This window comes from Chenopodium album, chromosome 24 (assembly GCF_948465745.1).
Source record: "Chenopodium album chromosome 24, dcCheAlbu1.1, whole genome shotgun sequence".
Lineage (NCBI taxonomy): Eukaryota > Viridiplantae > Streptophyta > Magnoliopsida > Caryophyllales > Amaranthaceae > Chenopodium > Chenopodium album.
In genome coordinates this window covers 33658962-33683867 of record NC_137857.1, presented here as the reverse complement: position 1 = coordinate 33683867, position 24906 = coordinate 33658962, and the positions used below count along the sequence as shown (strand labels likewise).

At 33.2% G+C, this 24906-nt stretch overlaps 3 protein-coding genes across 3 annotated transcripts; 2 read left to right on the top strand and 1 right to left on the bottom strand.

Annotated features, from left to right (window-relative positions):
- The first annotated feature begins 2618 nt into the window (after positions 1 to 2618).
- Positions 2619 to 6675, top strand: LOC145610897 (uncharacterized). The gene is made up of 5 exons (XM_081666159.1): positions 2619 to 2739; positions 3501 to 3577; positions 3701 to 3737; positions 5788 to 6080; positions 6475 to 6675. Exons 1-5 carry the CDS (start codon positions 2619 to 2621, stop codon positions 6673 to 6675), a joined length of 729 nt encoding a protein of 242 aa, XP_081522285.1.
- Positions 6676 to 7539: 864 nt separating this feature from the next.
- Positions 7540 to 8200, top strand: LOC145612344 (uncharacterized). The gene has a single exon (XM_081667716.1). The coding sequence runs from the start codon at positions 7575 to 7577 to the stop codon at positions 7923 to 7925; it is 351 nt and encodes a 116-aa protein (XP_081523842.1). The 5' UTR covers positions 7540 to 7574; the 3' UTR covers positions 7926 to 8200.
- A 10476-nt stretch (positions 8201 to 18676) lies between these two features.
- Positions 18677 to 24354, bottom strand: LOC145612240 (uncharacterized). Its single transcript, XM_081667616.1, has 7 exons — positions 24163 to 24354; positions 21816 to 22086; positions 21617 to 21736; positions 21368 to 21526; positions 20266 to 20438; positions 19343 to 19448; positions 18677 to 18862 (listed from the first exon to the last, which is right to left on the bottom strand). The coding sequence occupies exons 2-7, from the start codon at positions 22059 to 22061 to the stop codon at positions 18833 to 18835; spliced, it is 834 nt and encodes a 277-aa protein (XP_081523742.1). The 5' UTR covers positions 22062 to 22086; positions 24163 to 24354; the 3' UTR covers positions 18677 to 18832.
- Between the last annotated feature and the right edge of the window lie 552 nt (positions 24355 to 24906).

The window sequence follows — 24906 nt, the reverse complement described above, 5'->3', positions numbered from 1 at the left end:
TAATACTCTTGCATAGCTTTCTCTCTCTATACACTGTATTGTCTTCGGCATCGAAGGGGCCTTCCTCGACACAACCCCCGAGGCCAGTTTATGTGAGTTTGCTCTGCAGGTTTCCCTCGGCCCAGTCATCACTTGGATTGAGATTAGTGTTTAGCCCACTAAAAAGGACAGGTCCCATTGTTTTCTTCCGAAACTTTCACTATATAATAACCATTCATGGAGAGGAAGCAATTTTGCCAACCAATAATATTCTTATAGACATTGAAACCCACACTGGATCTGATCGATATGTCATTGCACTTATTGTGTGCTTATAGACACCCTTAAGGGTTGTAGGCCAAGGCATGAGTAAGATAGTTTTAGACATCAAGTAAACCTCCCTAAGAAGCACCTTGATGCCTAACCTAGGTTCAATAATGCACTCTTAAAATTAATTTTGAAGGCTATAACATACTAAATCGGACTATTTTCGAAGATATTTGGACCTTATGTCAAAAAGTCCAACGATGATAAGGGATGTATCCAAGGACATATGGTAATGTTTGGAACCGTGTATGACTCGTTTATCATATATATAAAAGCAGTGGTGGCTTTAACTAGCTAAATTTGTAACTTAAGAGAAAAGCAGATGGACCCAAGGGCCAGGGGTGCACTTTGTCCTCTATTTCTTCAGACCTTGAGAACTTAAAAATTTTCCGAAATTATAATCCAAAATTTTGGATTCGGAATTGGTCTACAATATCCTAATTAATAATGACGAGTTCATTCAATTATATGGCTATTTTAGGTTTCTTCTGTTGTGACAGTTAAGAGACTAAGGGCCTATTCCAATTTACTGAAAACAATTGAACTGAACTGAATCTATTGGGGTTGAACTGAACTGAGCTAAAATGAATTGTTTATGAGAGAAGGAAATTGAAACCTGATTGGAGCTGAATTTAATTGAACAAAAGTGAACTGAAATTAAGCTGAACAGAAAAGGCCGTAAGAGTTATTCCATATTTTCAATATATAATTTGGGATTTTGGGGTCCTATACTCCTATACTCCTTGGGAGGAAATTCTTGTTCATCAGGCTGATTTACAACTTGCGTAAATCAGGGGTTAATTTTGTCTTTTCATGCATAATAGTAAGGGTACTCTTGTCAATGCACAAATAGCTTGGCAAACGCACGCTCGTTAACTCGTTCCCATCCTTCACGCCAGAAACCAAAACAATAAAGTCAGAATCCCAGTTCTTCCTCCACGCCAGAAACCAGAACCCAAATTCCCACTTTTTCCTCTACACCACCACCACCTATGGTAGTTCAAAATGCTGCTACGAATGAAAGGTTTTCCCTTAGGGGTTGATATGGCCCTAATTTACACTCTTTTCTAGTAGGGTGTCTTTTTGATTCGCCGCGAAGCGGCCATTGTTGAGGAAGAAGAGGAGGACGACGGGAAGAAAATGAGGATGTAGAAGGCCTTTGTGGGTTTGATCGGCGGAAAGAGGAGAGATGGTGGTGTCTGTGATGGGTTTCAGATGGTAGTCGATGTGATGGTGGTGGCTGTGATGGGGTTTCGATGGTAGTCGATGTGATGGTGGTGGACCAGATGGTGGCTATGGTGGTGCTCGCTGCCGGTGGAAGATTGGAGAAGATGAGTTAAAAACAAAAAAAAAAATTGTAAAAAAAAAATGAGACTTAAATTAAAGATAACGTCTTATGAATCTCCGTCAATTTGTCTGGCAAGTGGGGCCCACAAATGCAGCTGATTAACAAGAATTGGTTAATCAGGCTGATCAACCGGGTCGGGGATCATACATTAAATTGTTCGTTGATGCATAGGTTGTTTATAGTGCTGTACTATAAATAAGTAATAGTGAGGTTATTATGTTGAAAACAAAAAACCTTATAAATACGGAGTAATAAGTTTACTTGTAACAAATCCTCCAACGGAGGAGCAAGGACTATGCATGCATGTTGTCATCAATTGTCCGCATGTGTATGATAACCTACAGAAATTCAAAATTCACTGTCTTTATAATTACCAATCCCACTTTTTTCTACGGTATCATGAAAACTAAACTGAACATTCACAAATAAAGTCTAAAATTCTGTGAGGAATATTATGCATTTCAAGAATTTATCCATTTTTCATATAAGTTGTACCTACCTCTTTTATATCCATGTTTATTGTGCATATATTCAACAAATATTTTTATTATCAACAATGAATCATATTTTTGAAAAATTGATATTTTAAAAGTTTAAGTTGAAACTATCTAACATGATTACATATATATTTTGTTATTATTTACTCTATGCAAATTAGTTATTAAATTATAATATTTTATAGAAGTAATATGAATTAACAATGTAAAAGTTAAAGGGGTGCAACTAAAAAATAACCCAAAAAACACATAACTGACCATTATGTGCGCAAGCTAGAAGCCAAGGCTTTAGTATAAAGACAAGGCATAAAAACAGCCTATCTTTCTTCCCCTTCTCATTTTATAGTCACTAGTAAATGTATTTATTCTCTTTTAATTTGTTCCATTCTTCATATATAGGTCACCATTTTATTATTTCTCTTCTATTCTTTTCAACAAAAAGAAATTAAGAATAGTATATGATGGAGATGAAAGGGAAATCTAGAGGTGTTAGACCGTACGTGAGATCGAACGCGCCACGACTTCGTTGGACGGGTGACCTTCATCACTGCTTTGTTCGTGCTGTTGAAAGACTCGGTGGTGAAGATAGTAAGCCTTAATTAAATTAATTACAAGCTTTAAAATTTCTTATATATACTAGTACAGATAATCACTTTTCTTGCTCATTAATTATGTTGCATGATTTCTTTTTTCTCGTATATGTTACTTTTACTTCTTTTTTGGTGTAGTGCTCATGAATAAGTGTTTTTTCCAAAGCATTTTGAAAGTATAGTACTTCAATTTATATATACCTCTTATAAATTTTCATTTATCAATATAAATACTTGTATGTGTTTAGAAATAAAATTAATAGATAAACTCGCGCATAATTTTTTTTTTTTTTTTTTTGAGGGCCGCGCATAAAAATTTTGAAGTGACAATTATTTAGAGAAAGAAAGTATTTTGTTACGAGTATTAGCTAGGAACCATTCCCCTAGATCAAAGTACCCATGCACCCTTAATAAGAACATGTTATATATATAATAGTTTATTTTAGAGATAACAAACACCTCCCAAAATTTAACAGCCACGTTAGCTCAATACACACATCTGATCGAGTAGTATACAAGTATATTCTTATTCATCAAATAGTTAGCCGAATCTATGTCAATTATATCTTTTATTTAATCAGACTTTACTCTAAGATGTCACATTTTAATCAAGTCATTTAGTCTAAGGTACTTTAAAGTGATCAGAAAGGTTCTCTCAAAAAAAAAAAAAAAAAAAAAAAAAAAAAGTAATCCGAAAGGTACTTTTTCTTAGTTAGTTATGATTTTCTTTTCTGATAAACATAATTATGTTTTTATTAGGGGCTACTCCGAAAATGATTCTGCAAATAATGGGGGTGAAAGGCATAAGTCTATCTCATGTGAAGAGTCATCTTCAGGTACTCTATTTAATCAATCAATTAAAATTAGCCATTTTGGTAAAAGATTCATAATTTTATTTGTTTATAGTTTTCATGTCTTCTATAATTTTAATTTATTCACGTTCTATATTTGTAAAACAGATGTATAGAAGCATGAAGCAAGAGCAAATTATTAGAGGTAAATATTTTCTATATGATATCTCCTATGTTGGCAAGGTAATCGTCATACATATTGAACAATAAATATGAAAGAGATTAAAATAATGATTGGATAGTACACATTAGGTCTACTAATTATATTTTAAGCACGTAACTATAGAGTGGATCAGACTATTAATTAAATAAGTTTCCTATTCTTTTCAAACTAAACAAGTAAACAACCACTAATAAAACTTATTTTAATTAATTACAATAAAGTGGCCTGGACATAAATTAAATGAACACTGAAGGGAACATAACCTAAGATTGAGTATCGAATATGATGGCGAATGTCCCGAAGAAGAACGAAGTTTTTTGTTTTTTTTTTTTTTTTTTTTGTTTTTTTTTTTTTTTTTTTTGTTGTTGTAATAATAATGAAAAAGGTTTAAATATTGTATATGAATGTTTATCATTTCATTTTGAAGAAAAATACATGTAATCAACAAAAGTCTTCAACTAAAATGTACTTACAAAAACTACTACTACATATAGAAAAAAAAAAAAAAAAAAAAAATCAAAGAAGACAGGTGCCATACATTCAAAAAAGTATTATGCCATAAATCCATAATATTTTTGTAGGTAGGCTTAAAAAATAAATTAAGCAATGTCAATATTACATTATGTATTTATATTATACGAAGTATATAATTTTCAAACATTTTGTTACAACTATTCATACGTCTATAGTCTCTACTTATTTTAATGAAAGAGTCCTACGTAAGGTCATACATACGACAAATTTTCTTACACGAGAGGAATGTTTTTTTGTTCAAATATTCCTTGTAATAAAAGTAATTAGAATCCGATATTTTCGGCCTTGGAATTTTCATGAAATCAAGTTGTGGAATTTTATTTTCACTTTAAATTGCACAAAAATATATGCTCAAAAACAGCCAAATTCGTGTGACTTTGGTTTAATTTCACGTGTATTGAACATAGAATAATAGAATAGAAATTACCAAGTAAAGAATTGAAGAATTAATTTCAAACTACTACGACAGTTCCTCTTTTAATGGCTAACTTTGTAATTTCCAAAATATGCCATAAATCTAATGATTTTATCATCTAGGGCTTATTATATAAATTTGACACCAAATTATGGAAGAAAACTACGGAGTACTTAATAACACTTAACAACAATTAAGAAAGATGTCCCACCTTTGCATCAAAAACAACTAAGAAAGATGTAAATGTAAGGGAAAATAAATATACCAAATAAATTTTCTATATTATCATCTTTGTCACTTCATTTATACATCAATAGGATTTCTTATTTAGAGTTGAGTTTATTTTTTTTATTATGTCCTTACATATCTATAATATTATTAAAACACAAAGGGACAACATACTATCGTCATGTGTCACTGTTCCCTCAATATTAACGTTATGTTCATGCTTACGTGTTACCTTATGTATCATCACTCAAAACTCTTCATTTATGTAATAACCTTCGTATTAAACATGTAGAATGTAACTTTTAAATAATTGCACATTAAACTACAACTTAATTTGTAAGAAATAAATCAATCCATATATACTAATGGTTGTTTTCTTGGATGCCATTTTTCTATATCCAATACCCATTAAGCAATTATACATAGTAATATCTACAAGTATTTAAACTTAAGGTAATTTCAATATCCGGGCCATCGCTCGAGCCATAATCTAGTTTCTTACATACTAATACGACGTTGATTATGATGGTAAAACCCAATTAAACATGAATAAGCTTATTGAGCACGAAGCTAAGTATGACGGATATATAATAAAATTAATGAATGTTTAGGAATTTAAAAAATTGAATATACTATTAGTGGAAAGGTTTAGGAATTTAGAAATATATATATATATATATATATATATATATATATATATATATATATATATATATATATATATATATATATATATATATTTATTTATTTATTTTTTTGGTGAAAACCAAAAATATTTATTTTACTAAACTAGATTATTTAACTAAATGTTTGTTTTTGTTTGATTTGTTTGTTACTTTGAATTTTGTTTGACAGATATAATTGAAGATGCAAATATGAGTACAATAATTATGCAAGAAAACGTTCAATTCACTTCTTCACGCCCATTTCACCGGAGACAAACTAAAATACCTAAGTTTAAGGCCTTGCTTGATCAAAACATACTTGTTCATGATAATTTTTCACCCCATGAAAATATTCCTATCAGTTGTTATTCCATGGTAACATCTCCACAAGACATAGCTACAACTTATAAGCAAGGTGACACGCTACAACGTTCACATCCCTACTTATACGTCCAAGATTTCCTCAAACGTCGCCCTTATCTTGTAAGTATTGCAATTTTTTCGTATATCTATATACTCTATATGTTAGCTAAGCTAGCTTAACTGGTAAAATTATTGAATCTTACATTTGTAGAATTTTAGCTTTGAATCTTGTCTGCATTATCGATTATAACATACATCCAAGGGATATTATTTGATGTAGATAAGCTAAATAATGGACCAATGTATTAGATTATTAGTGATATAATGTAATTGATAACGTAATATGAACTTATGGTATTTTTCGAAGTACATATGATTATTAGTGAAGAAGATGGCCCACTTGTCTATACATCTTAAGTCAGGCCCATTTGTTGTGGGCTAAAGACTCCAATATAAGTTTGCTGGATCTTTTTCTAATATAAATGCCCAATAATCATTATTTAACCTTTTTTTTTTTTTTTTTGGGCAGGATGGCTACAACCAAGGTGAAGCGTCTGGATGTACGTCTTCATCATCGTCGTTATCGTTGTCGTTGACGTTAGCAACAGATGATGATCAAAACTTGAATACTGAAATTGATTTAGATTGGAACTCAACATGTAGGATTATGGCAGCTGCTGTTCAAGATGTTTCCCTAGACCTTACACTTTCTTAGCTAGCTAGTTTTGTGAAAGTCATGTTTAACTAATTAAGATATATATATATATATATATATATATTAGAACATCATAATAATTTTGTAAGCATGCATGTTGAAAGTACGTAGAATGGTTTGTAGCTTCTAAGAAAATTCTTCTCTAAATTAGTGTCTTGAAATTAAACTCAAACAGTCAAACCACATTAAACGAGTAACTTGTTTCGTATTGTCAGTAAAGTTGTTAGGTTTTTTATAGAGTAGAGAAAATAACAAAACGCAATGATATAGCTGAGATTTGATTCTATATACTCCATAGGCTCTAACCAACGGAGTTAGGTGACGCCCATACTTCAATATACATCTAGCTAGCAAGTAGCAACTAACCCATCCACGCGCACTTCGATTTATCCACAAAGAGAAAACAGGAATCAAGTGATTCTCTTCAATTCCAACCGCTCACTATGTCATATATTCCTTTACTATGAATGGAAATGCATAATTGTAGTATTCACGATGTTTTTGTTGAGTACAAACCTAACAAAATTAATGTCGGTGTACTACAACTCTTGTCGATGGTACAAAGAAATAATTCCGACCATAAATATTACTATGAAAAAGGATAAATGACTGTTAAAGTTGGAAAAAAAATTGGTTATATGTAGTTTTCAAAGCATATATATGGTGTAACACAATATATTCTTACCATATTTAGTAGAACAAAGGTAGCACGGGCATAAAATGACTTGGAGAAAAAAAAAATTGGTGCTTTAATTTGTCAATTAAAATTGCTTCATCTAGTTGCCCTAAAAATTTAATACGTACATACCTATACATCTATATATATCCCCTTATTTGGACTTAAAATGTATAACATCCATTTAGGTTAACATATATATTACTATATTGTAAGAAAAAATATGGCTAGCAAAATTGCTATTTTAGTACTCATGAGTGCCCTTGTTTGCACCACCATTGATGCTAGGAAGCTCGTTGGTGGACTTGATGAGCAAAAAACCTTCCTTCCTAGTGAGCCTCTCCAACCTGGTGGTGGTGGACTAGGAATCGGGACAGGAGGAGGCCTCGGTTTAGGGATAGGACTTGGTCATGCAGGATTGGGCGTTGGTAGCGTGTTTGGAGGTGGAATAGGGCTTGGACGTGGGGGTGGAGCCGGAGGAGGGTTTGGCGGTGGTGTTGGTGGTGCAGATGGTGGTCTTGGTGGTGGTGCTGCGGGTGGTGGTGGAGGGCTTGGAAGTGGAATCATCCCCTAGGCTAAATATTCTCATCTATATTAACTAAAGTTATTGGCAAATGTTGCTAGTAATTATTAACTTCAGTACATTTACTATTATTGTGTTTTCTAATTAAGCTTATTAGTCTATGGGTTAACTATGTTCCCAATATTGATTTAGTGCCCACTAGGTCATTTGAATTATGATTATTGTTGCGTCTTTGTTGCAGTTAAATCATCTGCATTATTTCCAAGTAAACTAAAGCTATAAGTATGTTTCTACTAATGTAAGTTGTGCACTCGGTCACTTTTTAATGTGTTATATGAGCGATATAAACATGTATCAATGTATGTAGATTATGCGCCTTATTTTTGTTTTGTTTTTTTTATTTTTTTTATTTTAATTTTTGTTTTTTTTTTTTTAGTTAGCATTTCTTCCAAATTTTTATTGAATTGGCAACATGTTAAAATAATACATCGAGTTGTATAATAAGATTGCATCTTAATATATTTTTCATGCATGTATATGTAGCGTTGAAGACTCATCGTCCATATCTCACTTTATATATATATATATATATATATATATATATATATATATATATGGAATTGAATAATCGATCAATTTATATGTAGACAAATAAAATGAAACAAAGGGAGCAGTTTCTCGAATGAAATTCAAAAGGTATACTAATATATATATATATATGAGTGCTATACAAGTGGTTTACTTTGCATTAGTTAGCATAACATGCATGCTTCAAGAGAGCTAGATATTTCTCCATGCATACAGATTAACTAAGTTGGGGTTCCATGTGGGATTTATATGTTTGACTTTTATAAAATAATCCTTTGATTAAAATAATAATCATAATTACAATGTAAATCGAACTAAGGGTATGTTTGCATTTACTGAACTGAACTGAACTAAACTGATTATAGCTGAACTGAACTGAACTGAATAGAGCTGAAATGAATATTTTATGAGAGAAGGAAATTAGGAGCTAAACTGAATTGAGCTGAATTGAACTGATTGAAGCTGAAATGAACTGAATTGCATTGACATTAAGCTGAAGTGAACAAACCCTATGATTAAAATAATAATCATAATTACAATGTAAATCGAACTAAGGGTATGTTTACATTTACTGAACTGAACTGAACTAAACTGATTATAGCTGAACTGAACTGAACTGAATAGAGCTGAAATGAATATTTTATGAGAGAAGGAAATTAGGAGCTAAACTGAAGTGAGCTGAATTGAACTGATTGAAGCTGAAATGAACTGAATTGCATTGACATTAAGCTGAAGTGAACAAACCCTAAGATCGTATTCTTTATCCTAATAAAAAAAAAAATTGGACAACACTTTATGGAGAAAAAATTAAGGAAATAAATTGCATACTCTATATTACTTTTTGCATGTTAATTAGTGAAGAAACAGCTGCAGAACATGTATGCATGTTCTACTTAGCTCCTAATTATCTCAACAATTAATGATAATCCTAAAATAATTCATATAATATGGTTTAGTTTAACATACTTTTGGTATAATTCTTAGTTAATTATATTAATTAATAAATAGCCGCGGCGATTTGTTGGTTGTTAATGAGATCCATATTTCTGGGATATTTGCCATTTGAAAGAATAAATATAAAGCTTTGCATGCGACATTTTTTGGTGGGGAAATCTACTAATTTGAAATTAATACAGATCAAAATTATGATTTTTATTTAGACTATATTTCATTGTAAAGCGGATCTTAAGCTGTATCATCAATTATTGTTAAATTCCAACTACATAGCTTTACAGGAGAAAAATAAAGATTACTATGTAAATTAGATAAACTTTTTGGTCGGTCAGAATACAAATTTTAGAGAAAACGAAAATGGAATTTGACTACTATCCAAGAAAAAAAGGAGAAGCGTTTAGATCATTTATATGTTTAAAGAAGGTTTCATCCTAAAACTTATCGACTTTGAATTGATTACTACGTACTCGTCAAAAAAAAAAAAAGAATTGATTACTACGTAAGTAAGGAATATTTGTACCGGTATAAGTTTAGCTAGAACATAGGTTGATACACGGAGTATAATTTCAACAGATAAATTAAAGTCTTGTTTGGGAGTTAGCTGTTAGCAGTCAGAGGTTAGCTGATTGAGTTAGCTGATTTGACTAGCTGATTGTGATAGTTAATTTGACTAAGTGATTATATTAGCTGTTTGTGTAAAACTGTTTGGTAAGTAGCAGTTAGTTGTTTAATATGTGGTTGGTGCACCCGGGTGCACCATGCGCATGGTGCACCCGGAAAGAACATTAGGTATAATTAAAAGAACATGGGCGAACAAAAGAACATTATAGATATTTATAAAGAACGTGAGCATAATATGATTATAATGTTCGTTGAGTTTTAACTATATGTTCTTTAATGTATGTACATTAAAAAAAAAAAACAATCACCCGAGTAACGAGGAAAAAGAACATGTTCTTTAATGTATTATCATGTTCTTTTTGTAAATACTTTATGTTCTTTGGCTAGAGGTAATCAAAGTTAGATCGGCTCGGCCCGATTTTGGACGAATTGTGGGCAGAATTTTTCGCATCCCAAATCGAGTTGGATCCGGCTCGTAAATTTAGTTTTTTGGGCGGGTTTGGGAATGCATTTTTATGCATTTTGATTGATTTTTTTGACTCGACACGAAAGCCCGCACGACTGGACCATTATGGGCGGGTTTGGGCTCAAAAACTTCGGCCTAAAACCCGGCCTGACCCGAAAGTGAGCTGATTTTTTAACCTTGACCCGACCCGCCCAATGATCACCTCTATCTTTGTCAAACACAAACATGTTCTTTTTTGTCAAATATAATGTTCTTTTTCAAATACGTTCAACCACCCGAGTAACCATGAAAAATAACATGTTCTTTTTGTAAAAAAACTTTATGTTCTTTGTAATGTCATGTTCTTGTCAAATATAAATATGTTCTTTTGTCAAATACAGGTATGTTCTTTTTAAAACACTAGCACGTTCCTTAAAATATGTCTGATGTTCTTTCCGGGTGCACTATACTATTTTCAGTTAGTTGTTAGCGGTTTCAGAAATAAAATAACCAAAAAGCTTAAGCTCTTCCAAAAAGCTCTTAATATGAGCTTTTTGAAAAAGAGCTTTTTCATCCCAAAACTCTCTTCCAAACCTCTAACTACCAAACACCCCATAAGCCAAATAGAGTACATGTAAGTTTTTCACGTGACTCTTAAGCTGGTACCTACTTGCGAAAATCAAATATGGGTATAGGGCGGCCGGAAGGCTGCCTAGCTTATTGTACTGTAGTACACTAGAGTAATCATCGTGTAACATATACTTCCTTTTTTCTTTTTTACTTGACCTATTTATTTTATCACGCTTGCCAATGCAAAACTTTAACGATTAAGAACTTTAATTCTACACAAGTAAAAATTAACAAGTTATATATTATGATAGTAGCTATTGAGACAAATTCAAAAAGATCCAACATGAATATATTTTTCCTTATATATTATTTACAAAACACAGTCAAAGAAGGGGTGGTGAACAGTGTAAAAGTGAAAGCGGGTCAAGTAAAAATGAACGGAGGAAGTAGGTACTACAGTATAGTGCAATAGATGAATTGCAAGGAAATGGAGCTTAGAAGTTGTTTTGGTATTACATTAATTGAGATGCATCACAAACAAACGTCTAAGGGCATGTTCTGTTCAGCTTAATTTCAGTTCAGTTCAGCTCCAATCAGTTCAATTCATTTTCTAATTTCCTTCTCTCATAAACAGTTCAGTTTAGGAAAGTTGAACAAGCCCTAAAAGGGACATTTTAGTTTACCATTAAAAACGTTTTAATTAACACATATTTTGCGATAAATTGATGGATATATAATAGTATCCCCTAATGATTCGAGAGATATTTGACAAATTAAAGCTTAGGCCCAATTAAGCTAGAACCTTCCCCGGCCCCTTGCATGTCTTGCGAATTATTGTATGATTACATAACATTGCACTAATATATACATACATACAATGATACAAGCATAAGTTTGATTTCTATAAAGACAAGGAATTCCACTAAATGCACATCAAAATTGAGATTCTTGGTACTTGCACAAATTTAAATTGATCTTTCTAGAACATACATTATGTAATTACAACAAAAAAATGACTCATTTTTGACAACATTGATCTTATCTTGTATCTAGCTTCAAAGTCAATAAACATTAGGTTGATTATATTGGAGTTATGGGTAGCACAAAGGTAGTGGACCTGCATGCATGTGTGGAAGCAACGATAAGCTAGACCAAATCAGCTATAACTTGGTCAATAACATAATAACATAAACTTTGATCTTGATATATTATGACAAAAAGAAAGGTTGTTATTTTTAGAATAATGTTTTGATGCCAAAAAGGTAACAATATTGGGTTCACTTTAGTTCAAGTTCTTCCAAATCTAGTACCAACTCCCACTAGTCCAATTGCCTTAGGAATTGTAAGAGATTTAAATTAGTGAAATTTGATAAAACTTTGAAAAACGTATCCCTAATCTAGCTACTAATTTTGCTCGACAAAGGTCTTTAGCCTTAATACTACATTCGCCATGATTTTGTTGTCATATTACTAATTTGGCCAGCTTCATATTAACATACAGTATATATAACAAGGGAATGGATTTGAGACAAGCTAGAGTGTGCAAATTTATAAAACTTGTTGTACTCCATCTTATCCAATATGTATGCAGCTTTAGACAATTTATTTTGATCTATATTTATGTTTCATTCAACAATTAGTTAAAATATAACTTTGTTATCGTTTAATTTTATCTTTCTAATTGAATTATTAATACGTGAGAGTGACTAACGTTTGTTGGGGAAAAAAAAGTAATTTGTACTTAATTAACAAATATTTAAGACCAAGAGATGTTAAATTAGATTATGAAATATATATTATAGTCAATTCTATCTTTGAATGCCAAATAATTAAAAGATTGTTACTACATTATTTTGAAAACATAATAATGTAGTTCAAAATAATGTAGTCTATTATTTTTTATCATAAAATCTGATAAAAGTAATGTATTAATTGTGAGACAGAGACAAAATTGTATAAGAAATTAAAATATGAGTGAAAAATTGTAGAAAAGCAAAAAAAGGAAAAATACAAACAAAAACCCAAAAATTTAATAATGAAAAAGCATATTTAGCTAGTTTCAAACAAGCACATGGGCTTACTACCAATGGAATGTGTTTGTTATTAATAAGTTCTTTCTCTTCCAATTTCTAACAACACAAATCATACACAATTTGTGCAGTGTATGCTGTCTTCCAATGTCTATTAAGCAAGACAAAATTACAATGTGACCCACTATTTGGATATGTACGCCTGCCAATGCAAGTTATTAAAAGTGCTTTAGATTTAATTTTTATTTATTTATTTATTTTCATTTTTTTGAGACAAAATATCCATGTTTGCACCATTTTATGAGTTAACCCTAATTATTATTATCCTGTAAACGGTAAAGCTCATTAAACACAACAATTATGAAAGCAATATTATTGTGATTTGACTAAGGCTTTGTTTACTTCACCTCATTTTTACAAATTGAATCCATAAATTCAGTATGTCTGATTGCTTAAAACGTTGATTTTTTATTTTTATTTTATTTTATTTATTTTTTTTTTTTTTGAGAAATTATTTTATTTTATTTAAAAAAAAGGTAATAGTGGAGCCTTAAATAAGAAGAACAAAGCCTCATTTATTTCACTGAGGTTGAGAAAGCATTTCCGAGTTTGAAAAAGCATATGTAAATGCAAATGATATGATTGCTAAGTATGAGCGGTTTTAAAGCGATGACTCAAATTAAAAGATGAAATTAATTATTGATTAAAATAGTAATATTGTCACCCAAATTATACTCTAAGCTAAGCTTTAAAGTTGAGGGCTTCTTATAAAAATGGGTGCAAATGTGGGAGATATTTTACAAAAAGACTTAAATATACAAGACTTAAACAGAGCAGCGGATTGGCTAGCAAATCAAGGTGTCATTCAAAACAACAAAATTGAGTTGATTTAATTCCCTCCTATTGAGTTAGGACGTATCTTACATGAAGACATTGTAGGAGTGGTTTTGCCACGTTTTATTTCTGTTTAGTGTTTTTTTGTTTGTTTGTTTGTTATGTACTTGCATATATATGGAGTAGTTTTTTTAATTAGATTCGAAGAAAAACAAAGAGCATTTAACTAAGGGATGTTACATATCTTAAATATTTGGAAATATGAGAGATCTAGGTGTTTTGAACTTTTGTTTTTTTGATGAACTTTGATTAATTGCGAACAATGAGATAATATTCATAATTTAAAGTTTATTTGAAAGGACATTCCTATATATATATTTTTAATCTACTTTCGTATATTCATCTAGTGTAAAATAATTAGGAAAAAAATTTATAGCTTTTAGGTGTATTTAGATATAGACTTTGACATTTGCTCAAATCCTTGGTAGCTGTTACTAAGATGGTCCAATTGGTCTTTGCTTCGAAGGAATTTCATGAAGATATGGTCACCCACTCCACCATTTCTTGTTTCATCAGAAATATAGTATGCATATTAATTAAAAAAACACCTATATTTTTGCTTTACCTTTATAATATAAATAATTAAAAAGTTTACCTGATTATGCATTATGCTACTATTATTAGCTATAAAACATATAAAATAATTAAGTGGAAATATATGCTAGGCAAGAAATTAATGTTGGTTTTCTAGTGAAGAAAATTTTAACATTTGACTAAAAATCAAGTGTGTACATCATGTTGTAGCACAAACAATTGCTGACAGTACTAGTGTTGACATTGAGAACTAATGTAAGTTCACATTATACATTTCATTCATTATATATATATCTAATTGTATGTTATTAACTTATTATATATTAATATATGTGTATTCGATTTTGGTAAACAGCAGTCTAAACACTTATAAGGATTTGTACATGGTTATTTTCTTTATACAATACAATCGGTGGTACCTTGTAAATGGTATAACCAACTAACCATTTGGTTATTTCTTTACACACTTGTTTGTGACTTTTGAATACACATGCCAAAAAGTTGTCTTGGTTGAACCTTGTACCCGTTGTACAGTGAGTGTATACTTATGTTCATGTTCTTATGTACGTAAAGAGAGTAACAGTGTGATCAACCCATCATTGTGTCATAGTTAGTTTATCTTTCTCCTTTAGGAGGAGAGGTTGTTGATTAATCTGAGTAGGTTATAAGTATATCGTACACAAAATATTATATTAACCTTGAATTGGTAGATTGATTGATAAGACAAACAAATAATAAGCAACGATAATTGCCTATGATTAAAAAAAAAAACCCGCCAATTTTTTTCTCCGGCTTTTCTCCAATTATATCAATTCACATTATTATTATCTCCGAATATATAGGAGATATTAGGTGTCAAATGTCAAATAGTAATTAGTAATAACTCAAAGAAAGGGTTAACAAATAAGTGAGCCATATATGGTTCGACGTGAGATATTTGAGATCTAGGCAATGATTCTTTGTTAAATTGAGTATATATATCTCAATTGGTATTATGAAAGTAAGACTTTGTTCTACTCAACTTATTTTCATCAAATTTCTCTTGTATTTTTGTTGAAAAATAACATTTACACTTATTTTTGTTAAAGTTAACAAATTTTATTTAAATAAATTTTTAACTTATTGGTTAAAACTAATTATACTATGAATAACTTTCTCAAAAAAAAAAAAATAAATAAAAAAAAAATTAATAAAATAAAAACTAATTTATATAAGCCAAGTCGAACAAGTGACCTCCAAAAAAAGTTTCAACTTAATGCAACCACTAAAAAAGTCCCTGAAGCGGAACAAAGATTAATTATAAAGAATAAACAAGAAACTACGATCATATCTATCAAATGTTGTATAAAGAATAATATTATAAGAATTGTCTACTTAATTAAAGAATAAAACAAGAAATTACTAGAATTTTATAGCATTATACCCATAGTGATATAGTGGTTAGACTAGGCAACTCATAGAATTGACCAATGTTGTATAAGAATATCAAAAGGAATGTCTACTTAAATCTAATCAAATCAATGATTGAATAAATGGTATTTGTTTATTGAAACTTGAGACACTTGACATGTGTATATAAAGTACGGAAACCTAGAGCAAAAAATCATATCTATCAAACAAAGTGGGAGATAATTACTACAAAGAGAATCTAATCATATTATCACTTACATACATATTAGTCCCATTAAGAGACATGGCTTTGTCTGCCAAAGCTCTCTATTCCATTGCACTTCTTCTCATGATAACACTTACCTCTTTAAGTAATACAATTCATGGTGACGAAGAAGATGGTGGTGGATTCTTTGGTCATTGTGCATATCGATGGAGAGGTTGCGGAAGCTTCTTTAACAATGCATTTGGGGGTGGGGGGAGGCATGGTAGTAGCTTTGGAGTTGGTAGTGGACAAGGAGGTGGTGGTGACGATAGCGAAGGTGGAGGAGGAGGTAAGAATAGGGAAGTAAGTAGCGGCCCAGCTTTAGGGCAAGGGTTTGGATTTGGAGGTGGCAATGTTGGTTATAGTGTTCAAAAGACTATTAATAGTGGTGGTGGTGGTGGAGGGGGCAGTGGTAGTGGTTCAATAGAAAGTTCAGGCCATGCAGAAGGTCATGAAGAAGGTGCTGGTGGTGGAGAAACAACCAGCGGTATTATTAGTGGAGGTGGAGGAGGAGAAGGTGGTGGTTCGGCCGAAGGAAAAAATGGTCATGGGGAGGGTCATGGAGAAGGCGCTGGTGCTGGAATTGGAGACACAAGTGGCAATACAATTGGTGGAGGTGGAGGTGGAGGTGGAGGAGGAGAAGGTGGTGGTTCAACTGAAGGAATAGATGGTCATGTTGAAGGGCATGGAAGTGGTGCCGGTGCTGGAGTTGGAAGTACAGTTGGAGGTGATGTAGGAGGAGGCGGAGGAGGCAATGGAGGAGCAATAGTAGAAGGATTAGGTGCACATGCTGAAGGTCATGGTCAAGGTCTTGGTGCTGGAATCACAAGTAGGGGTGTAGCTGGAGGAGGTGGTGGTGGAGGAGGAGAAGGTTCAACAGAAGGGTTAGGTGGACATGCTGAAGGTCATGGAGAAGGTATTGGTGCCGGCATTGGAGTTACAAAAGGTGGTACAATAGGAGGTGGTGGGGGTGGAGGAGGAGGAGGTTCAACAGAAGGATTAGGTGGTCATGCGGAAGGCCATGGAGAAGGTGTCGGTGCCGGAATTGGAGTCACGACTAGTGGTGCAGCAGGGGGAGGTGGTGGAGGAGGAGGTTCAGCAGAAGGGTTAGGTGGACATGCAGAAGGACATGGACAAGGTTTTGGTGCTGGTATTGGAGACACAAGCAGTAATGCAGTTGGCGGAGGTGGCGGTGGACAAGGAGGTGGCTCAGTAGAAGGTTTAGGTGGACATAGTGAAGGGCATGGAGAAGGTTTTGGTGCTGGTTTTGCACACACAAGTGGTGGTTCTACTGGAGTTGGTGGTGGGGGCGGAGGTGGAGGCGGAGGAGGATCATCATCGCATTATTTAGGCGTTCATGCAGAAGGGCATGGAGAAGGAGCAGGTGTAGGTGGTGGAGTTGGAGGTGTAGGTGGTGGTTTTGGAGGGGGTGGTGGTGGTGGTAGTTTTTCACAAGGTTTAAGTCATGGTGAAGGACATGGAGAAGGTGCAGGTGGTGGATTTGGCAGCTCAAGTGGAGGCGGCGGTAGTGGCGGTGGAGGTGGAGGAGGGGGTGTTGGAGGAGAAACTGGTGGTTTTGGAGAAGGTTTTGGTCACGGTAGTGGATATGGTGTAGGAGGTGGAGTAAATAGCTTTGGTGGTGGTGAAGGCGCAGGAGGTGGAGGTGGTAGTGGTAGCGGTTTGGGCTCGGGGAGAGGATTCGGTCATGGTTTTGGCTTTGGTGCAGGTTTTGGAATAGGTGGTGGCGAAGGTGGAGGAGGCGGTGAAGGTGGTGGAAGTGGAGGTAATGGTCAAGGGTATGGTCAAGGAGAAGGTAGGGGTTTTGGGGCGGGTGGTACTAGTGGAGGCAATGCTGGTTTGGGTCATGGTGGTGGAAAAAATTTTGGTGGCAGCCAAGGAATAGGCATGGGATTTGGTATGGGTATGGGATTTGGATTTGGGATGGGTGTAGGTGCTAATAAACGTTTAGATACTAATATCAATGTTGAAAATCACAAGCACTGAGTATCTATGTAACAATATTATACTATCACATTTTTCTATTTGCGATTTATTAATAGGTTAATTGTCACAACTAGTTAGTATAAAGTACAAGCAGATGAAGAAAATCAATTGAAGAATTATTCTTCCATATGTAGAACATCAATATCAGTATTATATTGATAAAATTCAAGAATAATAAAAGCCTAAATCGACATTTCTCAAAATACTTTTCTCAATTTAGTTTAGATTATGCATATATAGCATGCCACGAGACTTAACTTTAGTCAACAGCAAGACAAAAGTCCGGTATAGTATCTTCAACAACACAAAAACCACATCCAACACAAACTCTAGTAGAGTATAATTGGGTGGAGATGAGCTACAATATGAGCCGCCTTATAAGCTTCTCAAAACTTTAGATTTTTGCTTGTTTATGATCAGCAGATAGCAGATTGTCGAATTTTGTTCCCTTGTTTAAAACTAGTGATATATTCATCCCCCATAAAGTGCTGAATTACTCAAAAAGCAATTGAAAAAGAAAACAAAATTTAATAAAGATCGATAAAGGGTTCTTTGAAGCGTACACTATAGAGCAACATGATACATATACTATATGATTTACAACTGCAATTTTGCCACTATGAACAGATAACTAAGATCTTTAACCTTCAAAATTGAGGTAGAGTTATGCCTGAGGCCACTGTGGACTAACCACCTGCATTAACCAGCACTTGAGCTAAGAATTAACATAAAATCGCAATAGACAGAATTCTCTGGACATTATTTTTATTGAGAAAAGCAAGCTTAAACCTAAAAGAGTCCTCAAAAGTCTCTAAACTGAAGGAGAAAGGTGGGGTTCATCACTATCAGGCTCCTCACTTAAACGGTTAAACCTTTACTACCCCCATAGCCATAGCCACTAGCTCTAAACCTTTCATGTTACGAGTAATCATATTCTCAGATCAAGAAGATATATATAAGCGCAAAATGAGATCAGCAAATTCTAGAGATTTTATGAGACAGACTGTTTCTGATGTGTTGACTATCACATTGAACTTAAATGAATCATGCCCTTTCCATAAAAAATCCTACCACCAAAAATAGTTCATACAACTTCTGCATGTTATATACTCGTATGCTTTCTAGCAAAAGCTCACAACAGAAAATGTCATGACACAAACACAAGGTTCCTCACCTCAAGGGTACTGAATACCAAACGCATTCTACTTGCAACAACAGAAGGTTCCTCAGCATGCCCCGCCACTGCCATCTGCTCTAATTGAAGAGTCTTGACAGGGAGCCTTTCAGTCATGAGAAAAGGAGCCTCAGTAAAAAACTTGTATAAAATAGGAGAATAGCACATACTATACGAATATGCAACATTACTAAAATGAAACTATTTTTTATTTTTTAACAAGTTAGGCCCAATGAATAGCAAAGGGAGTTTATACAACATTTGACAAAGATATGTTTGCTAAGATCTTCACCTTTTCGGATGAATAGGGATTCTCTTCACTTCTTCAGTAACTGAGAATCCAATTACTGGGGAATTTGGGGAGCAAGTTTTCTTCAAAAAGATTTTCTATAACATGGATGGTATAGTAACTTGAGACAATATTCACTCCTTTGGAAGGCAACCAAAAAAAGCCATAAATCCCACGGTCAATTAATATGGGATAGTTTAGCACTTTAGTTTAAAAGAACAGTTTCAAATAAGTAGCTTGGCCTCCTGGATCTATGTTACAGCAAAAATCTTTTTAAAGCAACGCTGTATAGAAGAAGAAGAGCTACTTTGAGGAGTTTGAGGTACACCACAAACCACATAACATTTTCGCTATTTTTCTATAGAAGGAAAAGGAAAAAAGAAAAGGTATACCGACATTGAATTCACAAGGAAGATGAAAAGTTCAATGGATGTATTGACCGGGAAAAGAGTGCCAAGATAGGCAAAGTTTCCTCAGCATATGAAATCATTCTTCAGAACACAATAAGATCAGTGGAGATTGTGGACTAAGGAAGAGGAGAAAATGTATTAGGCAAACCCAACTACATTGTACGCAACAACTCAACATGATAAATAGTTAATCTTTAAAATAGATGATAAAAGATATCACTTACCAAGCCATTCCCCTCATATAATATGCATTTGCAATGATTGCACAAAAGCCTTTCCACAGGTGTAATACATCTTCAGAAACTGGAGGTGAAGCAGACCATCTAACAACTGTTGGTTGTGGTGTACACAAGATGGTGATGAATATAATGCTCAACCAAAGAATACACTCATCAACCTGCATTAAATAAGCACAAAAAAAGAGCACTAGTCAACAAATCCCAGCTCAAAAATACAATATGAGCAAGATGTCGAGAGAAAAATTCGCCTTTTAGGCAAGAGGTGGGCAGCAAGGCTACTGGTCACTTATAATCAGATAACAGAGTTTTGAGCATCTTAATGTCAACAAAACACACAAAGGAAAACATATAGATCAGAGAATAATAACTTTTGAGATAGAAACAAATTAAGTCCTAATGACAGGGCCTATATTTGATCATTGCTAAACAACTCAAAAAGTAGGAGGTGAAGCCCAAAGCACCAAAGTGTTCTGTGTTTGAGTTTAAAGATAGGGCCAAGCTAATTTCATAGGCTTGGTAGTCGGTACACTAATTACCATATAAGATAATTTTACACTTTGCATTGAGCAAATGGGTGAGAGGTAGTTAAAGCGTTGAAATACCTAAGGCAGTTAATTTTCTAATTTTAGAATTAGTGTAAACTGTACACAAGTTTAAGCAGAGAAATGGTGAAGAGGTTTCACAAAAAAAAAAAAAAAAAAAAAAAGAAAAAAAGTTTAAGCAAAGAAACGGTAACATAATAGGCGCTTGTACAAGAGGTTTTAAAAATCTTACTAATCGCTCAAACTGACATGAAGCAACCTTATATTGAAAACTTTGGGTCCTGCCCAATCAATTTCAGATGGAAATTATTTGATTAGGCTTGCAATTGATCCAAACCACACACTAACTAAACCATAACTAACCTCGTCCACCTGTTTAAGGGGTCTAGATGTATAGTAGCACCATATAAACCACAGAAGCCAGTAAAAAAAGGTTCTAATCTTCTAAAGCAAAATCACAGGATTCCAAAATACAACAGAATTCATCAATCACTCATTAAAAGATGCATATAGCAGTTCAAGGTGCAATGGTACGCACAACTCACTTCCTCAGATAATATTTTAGACTTCAGACTGGTACTTCCTCCATAATTTTCCATTGATTCTATTGTAACTCCAGATTCCTTCATATTTGCCAGCTCTTTCCTCAAACCTTCATCAGTGCATCCTAATGCATATGCATTCACCCCAGCTTCAATGAATTCCTATTACATAAAAGCATAAAAGGAATATAAAATGAATATAGTATAGCAATGTAAGTAGAAGAAATATACAAGTTAAAAGGAATTCCTAACCTTTAAATTATCAATGCCACCACGATCAATCACAGTTCTGTACCGTCTAAATAAGCTGATAGCAATATTTGTTGATGAACGATATTCATCATCGGATGAAGTTGGATCTGAAGACCGGCACTGCAAGAAGTGATACATAAATATGTATGTATGTCAACAATCAAAGCCAGATTGTTAAATTAGAAATAACTATGCATACCAGCCACCTCTTGGGAAGAGTGTCCTGAGAGAGAGAGCAGCCTTTCAATCGTACATACCCTTGTCTGGAAAGAAAGCATTTGCGCAGACCTTCGGTATTGGAAAGACTTGATTGACTAGGACAGCTTAGAGGACTGAGCAATGGTATGACATTTGCAGTCTTAGGAAGGCCGAATTCCTGTAATATATTACTATCCACGTAACTCAAGCAGTTTCCAATAGCTCCCCCAGCATGCACCGTCAGCATGGTTGAACCATGATATGTCTTCAAGCTGCAAATTGCCAATCCAAGACCAAAAGTGTTTTAAAACCACATCCACTAATAGTTTCTTAAAGTCCTTAAAGTTCACAAAAGTTCATAGGTTTGTTTCTTAGAGTCCTCACTTCATGTAGGTGTTATTATGGTGAGTAGATCAATGATACATCGAGTAATTCCTAGAATAAGTTAAGAATCACTCAGAATTTCTCTGATTATTAACAAAGTAATGTTCAAATTTTAGGTCTGTATCCTTATGAGATCCAGCAATCACCTTAATGCCAGATCATGCTTTAGGGAAAAAGTCATCAAAGCCAGGGGTCTATGGGATGGCAAGGCTCCCTATCCACCAAACAACTGGAATACAGAGCATTGTCCAACTCCGTTATAAACGGTGTATTCTGTTAAAATAATTCTTCCAAGAAAAGTTATCTTTTATCACCTGCTGAAGCCTTTTGCAACTGAAGTAGTGCTTCTCTTCATAGGCACTACTTATAGTGTAAGTTGTGTGCTAAGTCAATCACAGCAGATCTCAGACCAAGGTTTTATGTTTGCTGTAACTCTATTCAGTTCTGTAGATTTATCCTGCTAGACCTAGCTAAACTAGTACTATTTGCTCACATAGAAAACCTTGAATCATATAGTTATGTAGATAATGACATCTCTTTAAAATCCATGTCTCTACACTTCGGGAATGATTCCACTAAAGCAAGCCATGAGTCACAAGGGAAAATTACTGAATCATACATTTACTATTCCTGGTTCTGACCTTACAAAATTGTAAGGGCTATCAACCCAGCTCGTGACTAGTATCTAAAGGTATGGCTGCATCGAACACCATCAATCTCTCACACAGGAGTATCATGGGACAATAAGTTAGGTAAGCAGCATACATGTAAACACCATGTTTTAACAGCAGCAATCACGTTTATTAGGAAAAAAGACTTTTTTGCTTGGAACCAAAAATTAAGATGTTCATTTTCCTAGGCACTCATTAAGCATGACCAACATGGGATGTCTTCATAAGTTGCTGCTATTCTTTTAAAACCAGAAACTCTCTGGACCCCTAAATATAACAACGAATTCCACCATTAGATATAGTTGTGTTTCAATGAGATTTAATAAGTTTAATCCTTAAAGACAATCCTAAAACTGACACAGATTCATCATCATCTAACATTGATTCATGCTGTTTCCAGCATCTCCACAAATGATTCGACTAAAATGAACTTCATATCAAAGCCTTATCTTACTGGTTAAGATTGACCTGGAGTAATTGAATCATCTCAGACTAAATTCAGAACCCAAAATGCACAGTAGCTGCTCTACAATTTTCTTACATCAAGCAAATATCAGATATATTTTCTATAAAACAGGTAGCCACTTTCCTGTGAAAACTCCAGTGCTTCCATATTACAATAAGTAACATTAGTATAGTTAAAATGTTTTTTCATACATATATATATATATATATATATATATATATATATATCCCTAAGGACAAAGACGCTTAGTATAAGTAAAAAATTCATCCGATAAAAATGGTCAAAATGGAAAGATTAAAAAGTAACAGAGGCCAGAGGGAGTAATTTAGGAATTCATGACATAATCAAGCTTTCAACCATGATATTCACAATAATTTATAATTCTAGATTATAGTTGTTATACAGTTATACATATTACATAGTCCTTAGAGTGTATGATTATCTCAAAATTAGTCACTCATAAAGACAGGCATTTAGAAACTCCTACTTCCATTCCATTTTATTTGCACCCACAATACATATATCATTGTATAGATTTTACTCCACCCAAAGCAAAACTTATACAGTAATAAAAATTACTAAAGACTACAACTTTAACATGAAATTTAAGGCATAAATCAAAACATGGGTAATTAAGGAAATTAAGAAAATGGCAAATAATTCTAAATAAATCAAAGCATGGGTAATGAGGAAAATAGCAAATAATTCTAAGTCAAGAATATATATTTCAAATTGAGTATATGGTAAAAGTTAAAGCAATAAAAAAAAATGGCAAAAATTATTCACAAAATAAAAATAAACAACAAAAAATAAATCAATAAAGTTACCTTTTCTAAGGCAAATATGATTGCCTGTGAAATTAATAATGCAACCTGAAAGAAAAAGAAGAAAATCCCAGAAAAATAACCTTGAACAATTATTTAGAGAGAAGATAGAAGAAGGATTAGTTGGGGTTATACAAACCACCAACTTATTGTATGGTTCCAAAATATTTTTGTGGAATTTTGAAATATGATTGATCGGAAAATGAAAGGGAAGATCTTTTCTCATTTATTTATTTATTTTCTGGTGTTAGAAAGACTGAAAATTTGACTATCAATTTTCAAATCGCTGCATTTGTCATTGTTACTTTAGTCTCTACACTCTTTTTTTTTTTTTTTTCTTTTTTCCTGGCTAAACTTAGGGTAAATAACTAAATACTAAATAATTTAAGGTCGTGCTGTGCTGCTAGACCCGATCCATTGGTTAGCTCACTTTTTTTTTTGGGTGCACTAAACTACTCGTACCTTGAACCCACAAAATTTTGCGACTTGGTTGTTCACATTCACAGTCAAAAATATTTCAAGATCAAAACTCAAAAATAAATTCGATTATTAGTGTCTTGTATAGTTGTATTACTCCTTAACCAAAACTTGTTTGATTGTTTCTGAGTCTATATTAGCAACTGAAATCACACTCCCTTACTCCCTCTAGCCTCTTGAAAAACTTCTTTCACTCCATATAATATGTCATCTAATAATAAATCAGTGCAATAAGAATGGAGCAACGATACTCTACTGAGCACTCCTCTG

Excerpts from the sequence above, each read along its gene's own strand:
- LOC145610897 (XM_081666159.1), top strand. The coding sequence starts at position 2,619 with ATGAAAGGGAAATCTAGAGGTGTTAGACCGTACGTGAGATCGAACGCG. Across the intron at positions 2,740-3,500 it reads AAGACTCGGTGGTGAAGATA|GGGCTACTCCGAAAATGATT; the intron begins GTAAGCCTTAAT and ends TGTTTTTATTAG. Across the intron at positions 3,578-3,700 it reads ATGTGAAGAGTCATCTTCAG|ATGTATAGAAGCATGAAGCA; the intron begins GTACTCTATTTA and ends TTTGTAAAACAG.
- LOC145612344 (XM_081667716.1), top strand. The coding sequence starts at position 7,575 with ATGGCTAGCAAAATTGCTATTTTAGTACTCATGAGTGCCCTTGTTTGC.
- LOC145612240 (XM_081667616.1), bottom strand. The coding sequence starts at position 22,061 with ATGCTGACGGTGCATGCTGGGGGAGCTATTGGAAACTGCTTGAGTTAC. Across the intron at positions 21,737-21,815 it reads CTCTTCCCAAGAGGTGGCTG|TGCCGGTCTTCAGATCCAAC; the intron begins GTATGCATAGTT and ends CACTTCTTGCAG. Across the intron at positions 18,863-19,342 it reads TGGTATTCAGTACCCTTGAG|GTGGTTAGTCCACAGTGGCC; the intron begins GTGAGGAACCTT and ends TGGTTAATGCAG.